Source organism: Chlorocebus sabaeus, chromosome 10 (genome assembly GCF_047675955.1).
Source record: "Chlorocebus sabaeus isolate Y175 chromosome 10, mChlSab1.0.hap1, whole genome shotgun sequence".
NCBI classification, from domain to species: Eukaryota; Metazoa; Chordata; class Mammalia; order Primates; family Cercopithecidae; genus Chlorocebus; species Chlorocebus sabaeus.
In genome coordinates this window covers 9,750,386-9,770,486 of record NC_132913.1, presented here as the reverse complement: position 1 = coordinate 9,770,486, position 20,101 = coordinate 9,750,386, and the positions used below count along the sequence as shown (strand labels likewise).

General features: G+C 42.7%; 1 protein-coding gene across 3 annotated transcripts; it reads left to right on the top strand.

The window, feature by feature from the left end:
* TSN (translin) lies at positions 1–11,429 on the top strand. 3 transcript variants are annotated; one of them, XM_007964648.3, is made up of 6 exons: positions 1–283; positions 1,683–1,776; positions 3,152–3,248; positions 5,852–5,967; positions 7,449–7,528; positions 9,243–11,429. In XM_007964648.3, the coding sequence occupies exons 1-6, from the start codon at positions 218–220 to the stop codon at positions 9,474–9,476; spliced, it is 687 nt and encodes a 228-aa protein (XP_007962839.1). In that variant the 5' UTR covers positions 1–217; the 3' UTR covers positions 9,477–11,429. The 3 variants fall into 3 exon arrangements, with proteins under 3 accessions (XP_007962839.1, XP_007962840.1, XP_072875695.1); XM_073019594.1 differs by lacking the exon at positions 1–283 and adding an exon at positions 982–1,134; XM_007964649.3 differs by lacking the exon at positions 7,449–7,528 and having other exon boundaries at positions 103–283; positions 9,243–9,337.
* Positions 11,430–20,101: the final 8,672 nt, after the last annotated feature.

The following is a 20,101-nucleotide window of genomic DNA, read 5'->3' as shown; positions in this document are numbered from 1 at the left end:
GGACGCGCGCCTCGCGGAAGGCGCCTCAGGCAGCGCGGCGGACAGCCCGTCCTCCGGCGCGCCGCGGGCCTCGGAGGACCCCAGCGACGGTCGTGGCGTAAGACCGGGGGGACGCGGCGATATCGGCGGCTGTTGCGATTGATTGCGCTGGTTGCCTCCGGCGTCCACTTCCCTGGCCGCCCTTGCTACACTGGCTGATTGTTGTGCAGCCGGCGCCATGTCTGTGAGCGAGATCTTCGTGGAGCTGCAGGGCTTTTTGGCTGCCGAGCAGGACATCCGAGAGGCGAGCCCCCTCCCTTCCCCATTCCCTTTGCCTTTCCTTGCCTAGGTGGGCCACTGCGCCCGACCCTCCTCTGTCGCTCAGTCTCGGGCGGTGGGGACGCCTCTGAGGGTGGGTTGCTTCCCCTCTAGCTTTAGGTTAGGACACTCCCTGCCCCCGCCTCAAATTTTGCCGCTCTGTCCTGATTTCCTATGTTCGGGTCTCAGCTTCTAAGCATCACCTGCCTCATTTGTGTCAGTTTTCCTTCTTTTCAGCACTTGTTTATATCGAAGGCTCGATTGGCACCTGGTCTTCAGCGAATGAGCGTTTCGTGTATTTTTGTTGGTATCTTAAAAGCACATGTGATCTCCTGCTTAAAACTCTACTATGGTTTCCTATCCCACACAGGATAAAAAATCAGACCGTCCTGTGGCTCACATGGTCTCTCGTCAATCTCATTTATGCTCTCTGTCTTTGTGTATGATGTTCACTTTACCTCTTCTAGTGCGCCAGATAGCTTCCTGTCTGTTCGCTTTTCCTGGAATTTGCTTCTTTCCCGTTCTTTTCGTGATTGTCTCGTATTTATGTCATTGACGTCACAGTCTAAACGATCTATTTCCTGTTATGTTTTCTAGTAGCACCTTAAGTTTTTTAAATGTGTGTAATGTTGATTATTTAAAAAAAAATCTTCTCCCCCATTGTATGTTAAACCATCAGAGGGAAAGGATTGTGTGCTCGGTTCCTCAGTATTTACACAGTGCCTCACACATAAGTATGCTCAGTGAATATTTTAAAAATGAATTAGAGGCCGAGAGCGGCGCCTCATGCCTGTAATTCCAGCATTTTGGGAGGCCGAGGCGAGTGGATCACTCGAGGTAAGGAGTTTGAGACTAGCCTGGCCAACATGGCGAAACCCTGTCTCTGCTAAAAATACAAAAGAAAATTAACTGGGCATGGTTGCGAACGCCTGTAATCCCAGCTACTTGGGAGGCTGAAGCAGGAGAATTGGTTGAACCCAGGAGGCGGAGGTTGCGGTGAGCTGAGATGGCGCCGTTGCACTCCAGCCTGGGTGACAGAATGAGACTCCGTCTCAAAAAAAAAAAAAAGAAAAAAGAAAAAAAAGAAGTGTAAATACCCAACTCTTGTATTGCATTTAACTCTTCATTCTGCAAGTTACGTTCACACACATCATCCATTATAATGTCCCAATTGAATCCTTGGGGTGAATGGGTGGCTATTATCCTTTAAAGAGTACCTGGGGAATCTAAGGCTTTTTAGTGACTTTTTGAAGTCTTACAGAGGAAATAAGTGGAAAAAAGTCAGGATTCAAACTTGGTTATGATCACATAAACTAATGTGTTTGGTGTGAGTGTATGACAATAATTCTGTTGAGTATCTGATTTTTATTTTTAATTCTCTCTAGGAAATCCGAAAAGTTGTACAGAGTTTAGAACAAACAGCTCGAGAGATTTTAACTCTACTGCAAGGGGTCCATCAGGGTGCTGGGTTTCAGGACAGTAAGTTCTTTGTTTTATACTCAATTATCAGTCTCTTATTTAGAAGAGAGTTTCTATCCAGAAGACATTTTATAATGAAAAATGGCTATCATGCTTTATGGTGAGTAAAAATTGAAGAAGGAGGTGATTTGATAATTTTGGTTGATTTTTCTTGCACTACCAGACAGTATGGTTTAAATAGCGATGTTTTCTATTGTGATGGCATTCTACTGATGATAATTACAATTGCTTAACCCATTTCCTGTTTAGAAAAAAAAAGTGCAGCTTTCTGCTAGCACAGTATTCTCAGGATAAGTGGGAAAAGGGTTTATTAATATTTATTTACTTTTTCTCCCGAGACGGAGTTTCGCTCTTGTTGCCCAGGCTGGAGTGCAGTGGCGCCATCTCAGCTCACTGCAGTCTGCGCCTCCCAGGTTCAAGTGATTCTCCTTCCTCAGCCTCCTGAGTAGCTGGTATTACAGGCGCCCGCCATCACGCCCAGCTACTTTTTTTTTTTTTTTGTATTTTTGGTAGGGACGGGGTTTCACTCTATTGACCAGGCTGGTCTTGCACTCCTGACCTCAGATGATCCTCCTGCCTCGGCCTCCCAAAGTGCTGGGATTACAGGTGTGAGCCACCGCGCCTGGCCCAAGCGTTTATAACTCTTGTGTTATCTAGTGACTTTTATTTGGCCCTTTTGTGTGTGTGTGTATATGTGTGTGTATGCACCAGTGTGTAGTTGAATCCAGTCTTTCAGTGATTGAATACCTTTTAATATGAGATGAACAGTATAAAATGTTCTCAAATTAATGTGTTTATAGTCAGCCTCTTGAATGAAAGTAAAATATGTCAAGTTTAGACATGGAACCTTCATTGTAAGGTATAGCCAGCACAGCTAAAAGAGCTGAAGTATGTTTTCAGATATAAGAATGATATAATAATGTATTTACACGTGGTAGAGGCAAGTCATTTTTCTTAATGATACGGAGTTGGTCATCCTGATTGTGAATACCTGGTAAAGGCTTTTTTCTGCCAAATATGGGAGGAAGAAGCAATCCAATTTTACGCATCCTCTGAGGAGTGAACAGGAATAGCAGCTGGTGTGCAGCTCCTTAAGGATGATGTTATTTATGACAACCTAACCAATTACCAATGTGTCTACTAATATATTCCCTTTTGGCAAGTTGTTTATTTTTCAGTATAGCTAATTAGTAGGGAAACTGGGGATGATACTTTTTGAGAACCAGGTTGAAAAGCAGAGATGTGTACATTAGTTGTGAGGTTAAAAAAAAAAGTTTATTAATTTCCAGGTAGATTACTTAGATTATTAAGCAAGAACTGTATTTGAAATTTGGTAAGTTTTTCATTATTACATTTGGTTATCTTTTGTGATTAGTTCCAAAGAGGTGTTTGAAAGCTCGAGAACATTTTGGTACAGTAAAAACACATCTAACATCTTTGAAGACCAAATTTCCTGCTGAACAGTATTACAGGTTTGTAAGAAAAACAGCATTATTTTACGATGTTAAGTAAAAAAAAGAGAAAAATTATACATACTAAATGATTGCTTGCAACTAGGCAAGCATCCTTCTGTGTAGAAGTAACAAAAAGAGACAGAACTAAACTGATAATGGTCATGACAAAAATTGGTGATTTTATTTTTTTCTTCTTTTTACTTTCTGAATCTTAAGGAACATGTATTACTTTTGCAGTGAAAAAGCAATTAAAAAGAAAATGTGGTATGAGGGTCAAAAGTGAGAATATCTTTTTGCTGTATTCAAGTTTCTTGTGAAATTGGGTGAACTATAGTTAGTGAAATAATGAGATTAGGTGGCAGTATATATATGGAGTTGAGTTTTATTTTGAAGCTTGAGTTTCACTGTCAAGTAACATAATTAGCTAATATTTTATGCCATGTCTTCTTGTTAAAGTCAACACTGTTGATTTTAAGATACACCATTATTTTATGTACCAGTAGGGAAGGAAAATTTTGCCAGTCATAAATGTGAAACATGGGCCAGGCGTGGTGGCTCATGCCTGTAATCCCATCACTTTGGGAGGCCAAGGCGGGCAGATCACCTGAGGTCAGGAGTTTGAGACAGCCTGGCCAGCATGGTAAAACCCTGTCTGTACTGAAAATACAAAAATTAGCCTGGTATGGTGGCTCATGCCTGTAACTCCAGCTACTTTGGAGGCTGAGGCAGGAGAATCACTTGAACCTGGGAGGTGGAGATTGCAGTGAGCCGAGATCGCGCCATTGGCACTCCAGTCTGGACGACAGAGTGAGACTCCATCTCAAAAAAAAAAAAAAAATTGTGAAACATGGATTGTGAAATGTCTCCTGGTTTCATAGGTGTTAAACTGGGAAGAACTGCTTCTGAATCAAGAATTTCTACTCATTTTAATTTTCTTACTGAAAAAGATGTTCTTGTAAGGCATATATATCAACAGTAAACAGGATGAATATTTTCAGGGGTGGATAGTATAACCTCATGAGAATATTCTTTTAAGGCGGAGATTGATAAACCACTAGTGGCTGTTGCCTCTGGGAGCTAAGAATTGCTTTTGTTTTTTCAAGAGTTGTTAAAAAAAAAGGAAAACGCCCAGATAAGAATACATAACAGTGAAAGTGGCCCACAAAGCCTAAAATATTTACTACTTGGCCCTTTGCAGAAAAAATCTGCTGATCCTTGCTGTAAGGCAGGGGTTCCCAACCCCCAGGCCGCGGACTGGTACTGGTCTGTGGCCTGTTGGGAACCGGGATGCACAGAAGGAGGTGAGCAGTGGGTGAGCAAGTGAAGCTTCATCTGTATTTACAGCTGCTCCCCATCACTTGCAGTACTGCCTGAGCTCCACCTCCTGTCAGACGGGTGGCAGCATTCGATTCTCACAGTAGTGCGAACCCTATTGTGGACTGTGCACGCCCGAGATCTGGGTTGCGTGCTGCTTATGAGAATCTAACGCCTGATGATCTGAAGTGCAACAGTTTCATCCTGAAACCATCTGCCCCGCTTCTGTGGAAAAATTGTCTTACACGAAACTGGTCCTTGGTGCTGAAAAGGTCAGGTACCGCTGTTGTCATAGCTGAAGCACAGAGAGAGAGGTAGGACAGTAGAACGGGTGGGGTATTTAGAGACCATCTTCTCTGGAGGTCACACACAGGCTGCCCTCTGGCTGGATTTGGTCGTCAGAAGGGTTTGTGTGACCTGCATTGTGTCGAGACCTTTTTTTGAATGTATTACCACATTTGAAAATCAGGAGGCATTGCGTAAATATCCACAGGTTGTAAAATTTCCTTTTCTTTTTTCAGGCTTCTAGCTCAGTATTCTATTTTAAGTCCATTTGTTTAGGGATTGCAAATGGTAATTTTGTGAATCAGAATTTTCTTGGTATCCTGCACTCAAATCAAAATGTAGGAATACGTTGAGGATGATATATAACTGCAGTTGTCTTCAATCATCAGTTGCAAAGTTTTATATTTTCCAGAGCAGTATCATTGTTCTTACTGATGAAATTTAGAAAGCACAATTGCTCTTGTCATCTGTAACTTTCAGTTGTTGTTTTTTTTTTTTTTTTTTGAGATGGAGTCTCTGTCACTTAGGTTGGAGTGTAGTGGTATGATCTTGCTCACTGCAAACTCTGCCTCCCAGGTTCAAGCGATTCTCCTGCCTCAGCCTCCCGAGTAGCTGGACTATGGGCACACGCCACCACGCACGGCTAATTTTTGTATTTTTAGTAGAGACGGGGTTTTGCCATGTTGGCCAGGCTGGTCTTGAACTCCTGACCTCAGGTGATCGACCTGCCTCTGCTTCTCAAAGTGCTGGGATTACAGGCGTGAGCCATCGCACTGGGCGTAAATTTTCATACTCATCAGAATTAGACCATATTTCTCGCTGATTAAACTTAAATAATTGTTATAAATTTCAACTTGTAAAATTTATGCTAAATGTCATATTTCTCTTTACATATTGGGGATTTGCATAAGATTTTATTTGAAAAATGATCCCATTTCTAAACCGTTTGAACATGACTATATTAAACCCGTCTTTCTGAAGGTCCCTAACCTTGGAGGCTAAATTTGCTTATTTTCATGCAGATTTCATGAGCACTGGAGGTTTGTGTTGCAGCGCTTGGTCTTCTTGGCAGCATTTGTTGTGTATTTGGAAACAGAAACACTAGTGACTCGAGAAGCGGTTACAGAAATTCTTGGCAGTAAGTGTCTTTATTAGTGGGATCTGCAAAATCAGGCATGGTTGCTTAGTTTTTGGTGGAAAGGGTGGTTGTACTTTGTTTCTTAAAACAAATAAGAATTAGCTAGAAACCACTTGTAGTTGTAGCTTGGTATCTGAGGATGATTGCTTCCAGAGCTCTCCCAATACCCAAATCTGAGGATGTTCAAGTCCCTTATATAGCTGGTGTAGTATTTGCGTGTAACCTATACACATCCTCCCACGTACTTTAAATCATCTCTAGATTTCTTAACATATCTAATACAGTGTAAGTGCTATGTAAATATATATGTATATATATTTTGAGATAGAATCTCACTGTCGCCAAGGCTGGAGTGTAGTGGCATAATCTCAGCTCACTGCAACCTCTACCTCCCAGGTTCAAGCAATTCTGCCTCAGCCTCCCGAGTAGCTGGGATTACAGGTGCCTGCCACTACGCCCAGCTAATTTTTTTTTTTTTCCCCCGAAATGAAGTTTTGCTTTTGTTGCCCAGCTGTAGTGCAGTGGCACAATCTTGGCTCACCACAACCTCCACCTCCTGGGTTCAAGCAATTCTCCTACCTTAGCCTTCTGAGTAGCTGGAATTACAGGCACGTACCACCACACTCGGGGAATTTTGTATTTTTAGTAGAGACGGGGTTTCTCTATGTTGGTCAGGCTGGTCTTGAACTCCTGACCGCAGGTGATCCACCCGCCTCAGCCTCCCAAAGTGCTGGGATTACAGATGTGAGCAACCACGCCCTGCCAGTTTTTTGTATTTTTTTAGTGGAGATGGGGTTCTACCGTGTTGGCCAGGCTGATCTTGAACTCCTGACCTCGTGATTCGCTCGCCTTGGCCTCCCAAAGTGTTGGGATTACAGGTGTGAGCCTCCGCACCAGGCCTTTTGCCAAATATTTTTGATCCACAGTTAGTTAGTGCAGAGGGCCGACTATATTTGGAAAAACAAAAGCTAAAAATAACAATGGCAAACTTATTTGCACTTGCTTTAGTTTTTAAAATTGAATTTTTAAAACTTTCAAGCCTACAGAAAAGTGGAAAGAATAGTAAAATGAATACCTGTTTACAGGCCACTTAGATTTACCACTTGTTAACATTTTGCTACATCTGCTTAATCTTCTCATTTTGTGTGTGTCTCTGTCAGCCATTTGATAGTTGCAAATATTGTAACTCCTTTCTTAAATGCTTTTTCATGCACTTTGTAACAAGAAGTATGTTCTTTGACACAATTTGATACCATTTTTGATAGTGTTACTTTTTGAGGGAAGACTGAATTGAATTTTGCTTAAGAACTCAAAAAATCCACAGTGAGGTCTAGTTGCCAAGGGTGTGAATATATTAAAAAGCCAGTTTTTAAAAGATTCATCCTTTCTTCACTTACTTTGGGAGAAATTATGTGTATATTTTTATATTCTGAGGCTTGACTTGGATTCACAGCATGACTTTATTTTCATGTGTTTTTTAGTTGAGCCAGATCGGGAGAAAGGTTTTCATCTGGATGTAGAAGATTATCTCTCAGGAGTTCTAATTCTTGCCAGTGAACTGGTAAGCTCAGTAACTTGCTGGTTGCTTTTTTGATCTTTCTGCTTCACTGTCAGTTTTTAAAATGGGTACCAAAATTCAGAATGTCTTAATTCTTTTCTAAGCCATCTCTCAGTCACCAGTTAGTCACTGACTGGCACTGTATGTGTTACAGTGTCCTAGGCATCAGAGAAAAGCCAGATCAAATGATGAGTGCATACTTACTGAGTTAAGAATTTTTAACAGATGATAAGACCTCTTCCTTTTAGGGTAGTGGCAAAACATCTATTCCTGGTAACTGTTAATTCATGTAATTGTTTTGGAGACTCATTTGTCTATATAACCATATAAGTTATTCTTATTCTTTATTCCTTTAATCACTATCTAGGGAAATTGCCTTGTAAAAGTCTAAAGAAAAAATATTTACTATCTGGCTCATTAAGAAAAAGTTTGCTTGTCCTTGTTCCAGAGGAAAGCAGTCCAGGGCTGGTCTGATGATTCCTTGATCTTTGGTCCTAGGTTCTTCTAGCTTCAGCTTCTTTCTTATGTTCCAGAACTGTTGCTCTAGTCACATCTTCACTCTAGCCAGCAGTAGGAGGAAATAGGAAAAAGGATATGCCCTCTCGCTTTGAGGACATTTCTTTTAAGTTGTACACACAACTTCTATTAACATTCTGGTGCCTTGTCTGTAGGAGAGGCAGAAATGGAGTCTATTGGAGTGGGTATGTGTGCATTGAAAACCTGAGGAAGATGGTGAGAATGGATAGTGGGGTCCGCTTGCAGGCTGTACCACTTGTCTGGCTTTTTCTAGATACCTGACCAGTAAACATGAAGCATCTTGTTAGTATTAGTTGTTAAGTGGAAGGTGTCTTTAGGACCATACATGTTGGGGCCAGGTGCGGTGGCTTACACTTGCAATCCTGGCAGGTTTGGAGGCCCAGGTGGGAGGATCCCTTGAGGTCAGGAGTTCCACACCAGCCTAAGCAACAAAACAAGACCCCTTCTTGATTTATATTAAAAACAACAACAGCAACAACAACAAAACCTTTATGTGAGACCAAAAAAACCCATATGTTGAGAATGCACTAAAGGGGTGGTGTAGGTAAACCTGGGAAAGTGGAGAAGATTTTACAGAAAGGGGAATCTTTTTTATTATTTTAATATATTTTTAAAAGCCAGTCAAATGAAGCAGTGGGGGATTGTATACTGACACTGAGAAGGGGAGTCTTGAGTTGGGTCTTGAAATCAATCTTAGTTCTCCTTCAAGACAGGGTTATACTGACGTAATTTTAGATTCTTATCCCAAGTCTGCCTTGCTTGATTCTAGGTGATTAGCAGCTTAGTAGGTGGGCTCTAGAAATGTGATCATTTGGCCAAGGTTGGAAGAGATAGTGGAGCTGCTGTGATTACTTTGTGGTTTATTTCTTCATTATGATAGCAGATGAGTTGTAAAGATGCTTGTGTATGTAATGTAACACTTTATTATGCAATAGCCAGTTTAAGAAATTACAGAAATTTTAGATGTTAGTAATATTAAATTTTACTTGGCAGAAATGGTCTCATTTTCAGTGGGATTCTTTTCGGAGAAGCTCCTGTCTTGTCTGTACTCGCATGTACCCTGAGATAGAACATGAGCGTAGCTATCTAGACCTGCGGTGCTTGTGGCTGTGATTCAGAGGAAGATGTGCTGAGGAGGAACATGTTGTAATAAGCCCCTGATTTCTCTTTCCTGGTACAGTCAAGGCTGTCTGTCAACAGTGTGACTGCTGGAGACTACTCCCGACCCCTCCACATCTCCACCTTCATCAATGAGCTGGATTCCGGTTTCCGCCTTCTCAACCTGAAAAATGACTCCCTGAGGAAGCGCTACGACGGATTGAAATACGACGTGAAGAAAGTAGAGGAGGTGGTCTATGATCTCTCCATCCGGGGCTTCAATAAGGAGACGGCAGCAGCTTGTGTTGAAAAATAGGAGGCTCTCCTTGCTCCTGGCCTTGCTGACCTCAGCGGTTGCCAGGAAGGGGTGAGCACAGAGTGCCTCTTACGGTAGTTAGGATGCCCAGTTGCTAAACACTGCGCTTTATTTTCTTAACCAGTTGTGGTGTGAGTATCAGAATTGAAACACTTTTTTGGGGGTAAAAAATAATAGCCTTTACATGGACAGAATTTTCTTTGTTGTTTCAGTGAATTTGCTCTGTAATTCAGTGTTTTTCAGTTCCGTCAAAAAGTGTAAATGTTAGTTTCTTGGTAAAGTCCTTTTCTTGCTTACCTTGACTGTTGATGTACTGATTGAGAAGTTCATTGTCTCGTTTGTGATTCTTCCAGATGTGATGCTTGATATTTTCTATATGCGAGTTAGCCATCCACACCCAGGCATAGCCTGGATACAGTATTAAAATAGATAATTAAAAAGATGGTTGCCAAGCAAGGAAAAATTATTTTATATTTTCCCTTCCTTATTTTAAGCATTGTGAGTAAATCAAATGTTGAATTCTTTTGCCGAGGGAATTATAGCCCCAGGTTCTCTCTCACTGCCACCAAAATATCCAAGATTAAACTGCAAAGTCAAGCTCAGCAGATTATTTTGGAAAGTTTTTGTATTAAGGGATTTAGTGACATCATTTGGTTCTCCACCATGCAGGGAGTAGGGCTTAGTGTTTTAAAACACCTCTGCTTTCTCATGTTGCCTTAATATTCTGCTATTGCAGCAATTAAAAATTGTCTTCACGTACATTTGGAACTAACACGTGATATGATGTATTCCTAAACTATGAAACCTTTTTTCTAGTAGTCAGCTAGATCATCTGATCTGGGAGTATAAAACCACCCACATAAGTTAATAAGCAAAATCCTGACTATTAAGTTGTTAGAGAAAAACGCTTTGCTTTGTCTGGAAGAAAGATAAAATAGTGAATTATAAATAAATCAGGCCGGGCGTGGTGGCTCACACCTGTAATCCCAGCACACTGGGAGGCCGAGGCAGGGGGATTGCTTGAGCTCAGGAGTTCGAGACCAGCCTGGGCAACGAAGTGAGACTCCGTCTCTATATAAAAACAAAAAACACGAAGGCACACACAAAATAAATCAGTGGGATTTGGTAATATGTTTTAGAGTAAGAAATTTCAGGTTGTTGGTGACTGTCGGGTTTTAAATGTACAGTTTGGGGCAAGTCATGTAAATACTGTTGGTGGTCTTCAATTTTCAGGTAGTACTAAGAGTGTGTGCCAGGAAACTCTTGCTATCGAATTGAGACGATTAAAATGGTGACTTAATCCATACGATTAAAATGGTGACTTAATCCATAGTTACTTTGCACTCACTGAAAGGAAAGTGCTTTCCAGAATAATACAAAGTATCTAAAAGTGTCACCTTTTCTTGTCTGATCAACCTGATCAACAATTTGGGCTTCCTGTTTGTATGAGGGGCTATTTGGCATACTCTTCACAGCTTTTATCAGGCCAGTAAAGGCTGACTACATTTTTTCATCATGAGGAAAGCAGTTGAAATGAGGCATGAGTTACTGTGCATTGGGATTTTAGAACAATGTTCTTGACAGCTCTTTTGTGAAGTTAGGTTCTTAAAAGTGCCCATGATGGTCACTTAAAATGTGCATTAATAGCACTGCCAGGATCAAGCATGAAAGACTTTTAAATTAGATCATCACACATAAGGCAGTAAGTTTGATAATAGGTTTTTTGTTGTGTTTTTTTTTTTAACCTCTTTAAGTATTGATTCTGCTTGAGAATATTGAAGTACTTGCCAGAAGTTGTGGATTTCAGTTTTAACAAATGCAATTTAAGTGGAGAAGCACACTCTGGTCTTGGAATTCCATTTGAGGATTTAGAAGTGTCATGTTTATACTTACTCAGTTGTGTTTGTTGCTGGCTTGTTGTAAAGCAATAAAATTTTTTTGGTCTTTTTGTAAGTGAATGTGCTGCTGTAAGAAATCTCCCATGTGCATAACAAATTCTGAATATTTTTTGAGGCTAAAGAAGACCGGGGTGACAAGCACATACTGCTGTGTAATGGTTACAGTAACCAAAAGACACTAGCCGCTCAGAGTTCTATATAGTAAAGCGCAGATAACATTTGTGTGTTATACCTTGATTGGGGAATTAAAAGTCATTTAACTGAAGATGTTGAGAAACCTGGGCTCTGGTGTTAGTATACCAGAATTACTTTTTTCAGTTGTAGAAAATCAAGCAAGTTAGAGAAAATAGAGATGAATTAGGAGACACTGTCTTATGGATTCATTTATAAGAAGATAACCGGCCATATACACTTGGGGATATTTGCCGTGTCTTAAACTTGAATAATAATATGAGCAATGCCTAAGGGAGTTTAATAGAGAAGGAAAGCTTTGGCAGTGTTTTGAGACCTTAAGTGGCTAAAGAGATGAGACAAACATGCAGGTTGCTACTGGCATAGTTTCATAATTGTGTACTCAGAAATTAAAGTTTGCTTGTTTCTCGGTCTGGATTAAACTGTTTGTCCTCCTTTTCAGATAGAGCATCACAGTCAGGGCTGACACCAAAATAAGACTTTCCCTGAGCCTGAATTTTTTTTTTTTTTTTTTTTTTTTTTAATGGTATCTACTATAATAAGCATCAAACAAACAAGCAAAAGTAAACAGTGTCCCTTCCCCTGGACAACAACAACAATAACAAACATTTAAAGGCGGTAAAATTTCCAGGACTGGTTGGTTGAATGAGTGGGCTGGGTGCGGGTAGTGGGACGAGACGAGACGGGAAGGGGAGGAATCTAGCATCGCTGCCGGGTTTCTGGCCCAGGTTTGGTGCCATTCACTGAGGTGAGGAGTGTAGGAAGTTCGCGTGTCTGGAGCGGGCTGGGCAGCTGATGCATTTGCTTTTGGATGTGTTGGGTTTATGACACTGGAGCAGCCAGGTGGATACATCAAAGGTATCATCAGGTAAGATACTTACCTGATGCATCTTACCTGATACATCAGGAAAGATCTCCCTGGAGAGCGTTTACAATGAGAAGAGTTACAAGCTGCGGACAAATTCTTGGTTAATAGCATGGCTTAAGGTAGGCAGAGGAAATGGAGTCCACGTGGAAGTGGAGAAATGGTCAGAGAGGCTAACAGAATGGGAAGAGTGGCTTGTTTCAGAAGCCAGGGAATAAAGGATCTTAGGTTTTTGGGTGAGGGATTTAAAATAATCTACAGCCTGGGAGCTCCATGACTCATCTGTCAGGTTAGGTTAGGTTATCCTGTGGGAACACCACCAGAGCTCACAGGCAAAGAACAAGGTTTATTTCTCACTCGCTTCCCTCTCCATTGCAGCTTAGCTGGAGATCTGTTCCACGTTGTCCTTATGTAGGGTGACAGAGCAGCCACTAACTGGACCATTGCTAGTTTTAGTGGGAGAGGGAGGGAGCTGTGGAGTGTCTTGCACAAATACATGATCTGGTCACTCTGACAATTATTATTTTTTTTTTGGAGATAGTCTGGCTCTGTTACCAGGGTTGGAGTGCATTAGTGCAATCTGGGCTCAAGTGATCCTCCCACTTCAGCCTCCCTAAGTATTAACAGCTGGGATTACAGGTGCGTGCTACCATGCCTGGCTAATTTTTAAAATTTTTTATAGAGACAGGGTTTCACTGTCTTGCCCAGGCTGGTCTCAAACTCCTGAGCTCAAGTGATCCTCCCACTTTGGCCTCCCAGTGTGTTGGGATTACAGGTGTGAACCACCACACCCACCCTCAATTCATTGTTTAGAGCTAGACATGTGACCCTGCTAAACCACAAGGGGGTCAGGAAGTGAAATCCTGTCTTGTAGGATGAGAGGATGGATAGACAAATATTGAAGTTTTGGGGGATGTTCAATTTGTTAAATATATAGTAGTGATATTTCCATATACACATAAACACCAGTTGGCTTGGGAGGGAGAGAAGATGCCCCAGGACCCCTCTCCTGTTTGACAGAGTTCTCTGGTGTGTGTGCATTTGCGTTGGATTTGTGTTACATTTTAAGCCAATATTCAGTGAGCTCTACATGTTCCATGTTGGGCTAAACATTTTGTTTAGTTACCTCATTTTGTCCTTGTAACAACTCTGTGAGGTAGCTACTACCATTTTCCTTATTTTAGACTTGGCTTAGAGAGGGCAGTTAACTGGCTGTGAATTCATAGCTATGAAATGAAAGAGCTGCTATTCAGAACCCAGTGATTCTGCCTCGACATTCTAACAGACCATTTCTTCCTGGATGCTCTTGCATGGCATCCCTTCATAGCCTGACAAGGCAAACATCAAATCCACAAACAGTTAAGAGCACAAAGCGTATGTTTAACTTTGGACTAAGTGTGGTTTGTCTTAAAAATAAGCATGAAAATAAATAGACTTGGTCCTCACCCTCAAGATGTTTAGGTCTAGTTGCAGGGGAGAAGGTGGTGAGAAAAGATATTAAACAGGTAAGAGGTTAAATATTCAACTAATATTTGAGTGCCTACTATGATTTATTTTAACAGCTTTATTGAAATACATTCACACATAAAATTGACCCATATCAAGTATACGAATCAGTGATTTAATTTGCCATGTGGTGGAAGCATCACCATAAATCAGTTTTAGAACTTTTTAAAATCTCTCCAAAGTATCCCTGCTCCTACTGCCAGCCCTAGGTGACACTAATTTTCATCTCTAAATTTGTCTTTTCTGGATATTTCATAGAAATGGACTCCTACAGTAAATGATCTTGTGTCTTTTCACTTAGCATAATGTTGTTAAGGTTCATAACATATGTTAGTTTGTTCCTTTTTATTGCTAAGTAGTATTCCATTGTTTGGATACTCTACCTTTTTTTTTTTTTTTTTTTTTTTGAGATGGAGTCTTGCTCTGTCACCCAGGCCGGAGTGCAGTGGCACGATCTTGGCTCACTGCAACCTCCGCCTCCCGGGTTCAAGCGATTCTCCTGTGTCAACCTCCCGAATAGCTGGGATTACATGTGTGTGCCACCACGCCCAGCTAATTTTTGTATTTTTAGTAGGGACAGGGTTTCGCCATCTTGGCCAGGCTGGTTTTGCCATCTTGGCCAGGCGGGTTTTGCCATGTTGGCCAGGCGGGTTTTGCCATGTTGGCCAGGGTGGTCTTGAACTCCTGACCTCAGGTGGTCTGCCTGCCTTGGCCTCCCGAAGTGCTGGGATTACAGGCGTGAGTCCGGCCAGATATTCCACATTTTATCTATACATTCATCACATGGTGACACATTTAAGTTTGCATTTTTTTGGCTATTATGAATAATGCTGCTCTGAACATTAGCATGCAAGTCTGTGTGTGAACGTGAGTTTATTTCTTTTGGATAGGTACCTAGGAATCTGTGGTAAAAATGGTAAGTTTATGTTTAGTTTTTTTTTTTTTTTTTGAGACGGAGTCTCGCTCTGTTGCCCAGGCTGGAGTGCAGTGGCCGGATCTCAGCTCACTGCAAGCTCCGCCCCCCGGGTTCACGCCATTCTCCGGCCTCAGCCTCCCGAGTAGCTGGGACTACAGGCGCCCGCCACCTCGCCCGGCTAGTTTTTTGTATTTTTTAGTAGAGACGGGGTTTCACCGTGTTAGCCAGGATGGTCTCGATCTCTTGACCTTGTGATCCGCCCATCTCGGCCTCCCAAAGTGCTGGGATTACAGGCTTGAGCCACCGCGCCCGGCTATGTTTAGTTTTTTAAGAAACTGCCAATCTGCTTCCAAAGTGGCTGCACTATTTTCAATTCCCACCAGCAATATATCAGGGTTGCCTACTAGGAGTTTAAATTCAAGACAATAACAGACAAGATGTCATAGGCATAGTAGTTAATTTCTAAATAACTTGTGAATAATTGCTATAGTTTAGGAGCTGTCACTTGAACTAGGTCATGAAGGAGGTGAGTTTTTTTTGTTTGTTTGTTTTTTTGTCTTTTTGAGACAGAGTCTTGCTCTGTTGCCCAGGCTGGAGTGCAGTGGCACAATCTCGGCTCACTGCAACCTCTGCCTCCTGGGTCCAAGCAATTCTCTTGCCTCAGCCTCCTGAGTAGCTGGGACTACAGGCGCGTGTCACCACACCAAGCTAAGTTTTGTATTTTTAGTAGAGATGGAGTTTCACCACGTTGCCCAGACTGGTCTCGAACTCCTGACCTCAGGTGATCCACCTGCCTTGGCCTCCCAAAGTGCTGGGATTACAGGCATGAGCCACCACCGAAAGAGGTGAGATTTAGACAAGCATGGAACTAGGAGAAGGTCATTTGGTTGGGTGGAATAATTGACACCAATGTGGAAACGTATCCATTTAATGGGGTTAGGGAGGTCACCCATGTGAGTGGAGGAGGAACTCTGGCAAGGTTGGATTGTTAGATTTAGGAAAGCTTGAATTGGGGGGTTAGGAAGTTTGGACTTCAAATGATAGGCATTGGAGGACTGAAGGCTTTTTTTGAGGAGAGGAGGGAGCAGCTTTGGAGTCAGACAGTCCTAGCTTTGAATCCTGCATCTATCATGTTACCAATGGGGAGAGACCAAAGGCAGGGACACCTGTGAGCAAGCTCCTGCTGTCTTTGAGGTAAGGGTCAGATTGGGTAGCTGGTGATAGGCATGACTGGGTAAGGGCAGATGGAGTGCACTGCAGAGAGAATTGGCCAAGCTTGCTGACTGATGGAGTTGGGGTAGACAGAGTAGAGGCTGAGAGAAGTGGAAAGCTGCCTGAGCTGAAAGAATATCCATGGGAACAGTGGAGCTAGTTTCGAGGGGAAGAGGGGAAGATGAGAAGTTCAATTTTGCAAGTGTTAAGTTTACTGTGTTAGATGTTGCCTGGCTGGCTGTACTTTTTGGACTAGAATTTTGGGTGCCTGAGGCTGGAGGTGAAGGAGTCGTTTAGATATAGAGTGGATCTTGGAACTGTGATTGTGATGAGGAGGGAGCCCAGGGACATGATTGAAGACATCAAGAAGATGGGAGGAGCCAGAGGCCTGTGTCCAGGTCTGCCCAAGCAGGAGCTGGGGCCATTATGTGACAGATGCACCGTGCTTTCTCTCCTACTGCACTAGAAATCCTTTACTTACTACGAAGACTGTAAGGTTTTTGGCTGAAGGAAAATAAACTTATGAAAATATGTAGAATCCCCATAGAAGAAAGTTGGACTTGTTAGAAAAAAAACGACAAAGGCAGTAACCTATTTAGCCCGACCCTTACATCAGTTACTCATGATCATCTGGTGTCATTTAATATTAATTAACATTTACCCACAGCCATCTGCTCTGGCTAGAGTTGTGCATTCATCCGTTGCAGCTGTGTTTTTTCATGATCAAATGCTGGCCTCGCTGTCTGGACCCACCAGCTGGACCTGCCAGCAAGACCAGTTCAGAAGTCGGAAGGATTCCCCTTCGGCTTCCTCTGCCACGTCCCTGCTGTCAGAGCTTCCTTTAATGAACCCTTTGCTCACCCTGACAATGGAAGTGAAGCCGGATAATTTTTCACAGTTGGGAAGTACAAAGTTGGGATGTTTGCTTTTACTTTCTGGGGGAAGATGGCAAGATTACTGTAATCACTTAAGGCGTTGTTTTGGAAGCATGGTTGATGGACTGGGCCCTTCTACTTTGATACACTGTTAGACCCAGCACCAATACAACAAAGACTTTTTTTTTTTTGAGACGGAGTCTCGTTCTGTTGCCCAGGCTGGAGTGCAGTGGTGCGATCTTGGCTCACTGCAACCTCCGCCTCCCAGGTTCAAGCAATTCTCCTGCCTCAGCCTCCCGAGTAGCTGAGATTACAGGTGCCTGCCACCATGCCCAGCTAATTTTTGTATTTTTGGTAGAGATGGCATGTTACCATGTTGGCTAGGCTGGTCTTGAACTCCTGACCTCAGGTGATCCACCTGCCTCAGCCTCACAAAGCACTGGGATGACAGGTGTGAGCCACCATGCCCGGCCACAGCAAAGACTCATCATCAGTGTTAGTGTTTGGATTTTATTTCTTTGCATCTAGATGTTAACTCTCAAATCTCCAAGACAAAGCACAAAGGATCAGCAGGGATGGATCCAGTTTTTCTTTCTTCAGCTGTTCCCAGGAGAATTTGGCCATCAGTCTTCCTGGGATCAACCCCAGAGGTGGTGGGCATGAGTGGGTTAACGACAGGAGTCCTGCCCAGGGGACTCAGGAAGCCTGTCTTATGTACTGTCCCACCCCCTCAAAGAACAAGGACGTGACTTTATATTGTTTTATGAAACCGGCAAAATGGGTGCCCAGGTTTTTGGGCTGTGGGCTGCCTGTATCATCAAGCAGCTGTAACCTTTCCTTAAACCGAAAACAGAAAGAGGAATATTTCCCCAACTACCTTCACTGAGGAAAAAGGAAGTGGGGTTGGCACAAGCATTTGTGAGCTGACTCCAGAAGGAGAAGGAAAACCTTGGCTTTAATCTTTCTTTTAAAAAATACACATTGGAAGGAGGGGAGGGGATATAGTTGGTACTGCCTAGTGTTCTGTCACAGGTATGGTGGGAGTTGCGGGGAATATCTAAATGTCTGTATCATTGCTTCATGATACATTTTGTATGTTTTCCTCCTTTTTGACTCGTGCTACTTTTATTAGAAATAAGAAATCATCATAGAAAATTGGGAAATTGGCTAGGCATGGTGGCTTATGCCTGTAATCCCAGCACTTTGGGAGGCTGAGGCGGCTGGATTACTTGAGCTCAGGACTTTGAGACCAGCCTGGCCAACATGGTGAAACCCCATCTCTACTAAAAATACAAAAATTAGCCGGGCGTAGTAGTGCGCAGCTGTAGTCCCAGCTGCTAGGGGGACTGAGGCGGGAGGATTGCTTGAGCCCAGGAAGTCGAGGCTGCAGTGCCTGGGTGATATAGTGAGAACCCTGTTTAAAAAAAAAAAAAAAAAAAAAAAAATTGGGAAATTGCCAAACAATTATAAAGATGTGTATAGATTTTTTGTATTGTGATTTATCGTAAATATACTACTGAGTTTTAAAAGACTTTCTGAGATACCTGTGAATTCTACTATGACCTTTTGATTTGATACTGTTGTTTAGCTAATGGCTTATGTGAACAGTCTCTTCTCTTTGCTGAACTCCTTCGCCGAAGCGCAGAGGGTTAGGTTGGTCTCCAGTTCTCTGCAAGCCCCGTGGATGTGCGGGTTCTGCAGTCAAGCTGCCTCTGTCCCTTAGCAGCACGTTTTTCATTGCCCCTTTTGTACAAAGCTGTGATAAAATAAAAACTTCAGCCAAATTAAATTTAAAAGAGTTTAATTGAGCAACCAACAGTTTGAAATCGGGCAGCCTCCTGAGCCAGAGTGTGCTCAGTGACTAGTGTAGCCACATGGTGGAAGATGTATGAACAGAAAAAGAAAAGTGGGCCGGGCGCGGTGGCTCATGACTGTAATCCCAGCACTGTGGGAGACCAAGGCGGGTGGATCACCTGAGGTCAGGAGTTCGAGACCAGCCTGGCCAACATGGTGAAACCCCGTCTCTACTAAAAAATACAAAAGTCAGGTGACAGGCGCCTGTAATCCCAGCTACTTGGGAGGTTGAGGCAGGAGAATTGCTTGAACCCGGGAGGCGGAGGTTGCAGTGAGCCAAGATCACGCCACTGCACTCCAGCCTGGGTGACAGAGCGAGAACTTGTCCCGGAAAAACAAACAAACCTAAAAAACTATGTGGCTGGGCACGGTGACTCACACTTGTAATCCCAGCACTTAGGGAGGCTGAGGCAAGTGGATCGCCTGAGGTCAGGAGTTCATGACCAGCCTGGCCAACATGGTGAAACCCTGTCTCTACTAAAAATACAAAAATTATCTGGGCGTGGTGGCAGGTGCCTGTAATCCCAGCTGCTCAGGAGGCTGAGGTGAGAGAATTACTTAAACCCGGGAGGCGGAGGTTGCAGTGAGCCGAGATCACACCACTGCACTCCAGCCTGGGCAACAGAGTGAGAGAAAAAAAAAAAAAAAAAACCAGAAAAAAACCAGAACCCGGGAGGCAGAGGGCAGAGGTTACAGTGAGCTGAGATCATGCCATTGCACTCCAGTGTGGGCAACAAGAGCGAAATTCCATCTCCAAGAAAAAAAAGAAAGAGAAAAAAAAAGTAAAAGGAAAGTGATGGACAGAAAACAAAAATGAAGTACAGAAACAGCCTGGTTGGTTACAACTGGATGTTTGCCTCATTCGAACCAAGGTTCAAACGGATGGCTACATTTGATTGGCCAAAACTCGGTGATTGGCATAAGTGTAGGCTATGGTCTGTTTACACCTCCACTTGTTATAGTCCACGATGTACAGAGAAACCTTTAGGCTGAACTTAAAATATGTAAAGGAGGCAGCTTTAGGTAAACTTGATTTAACAGCTGATATTATTGAAAAAAACATATCACTGTTGGATATTCCTATGAAACTAGACGATGTCGTATGCCATATTCTGCTTTGTGGAAGCATTTTTACATTCATCACATCATCTGACTTTTGAAGCTGTCCTGTGACCCATTCTGGGACCCATTCTGTGTGACTCCTGGGGTTGACAGCTTGAGTCTTAGTCGGAGGAGGAGGAGGCACTGCTTCTTCTTCCTCAGCCAGCCCATCCTCTCCCTGCTATCACCTACTTACATGCTTGTTG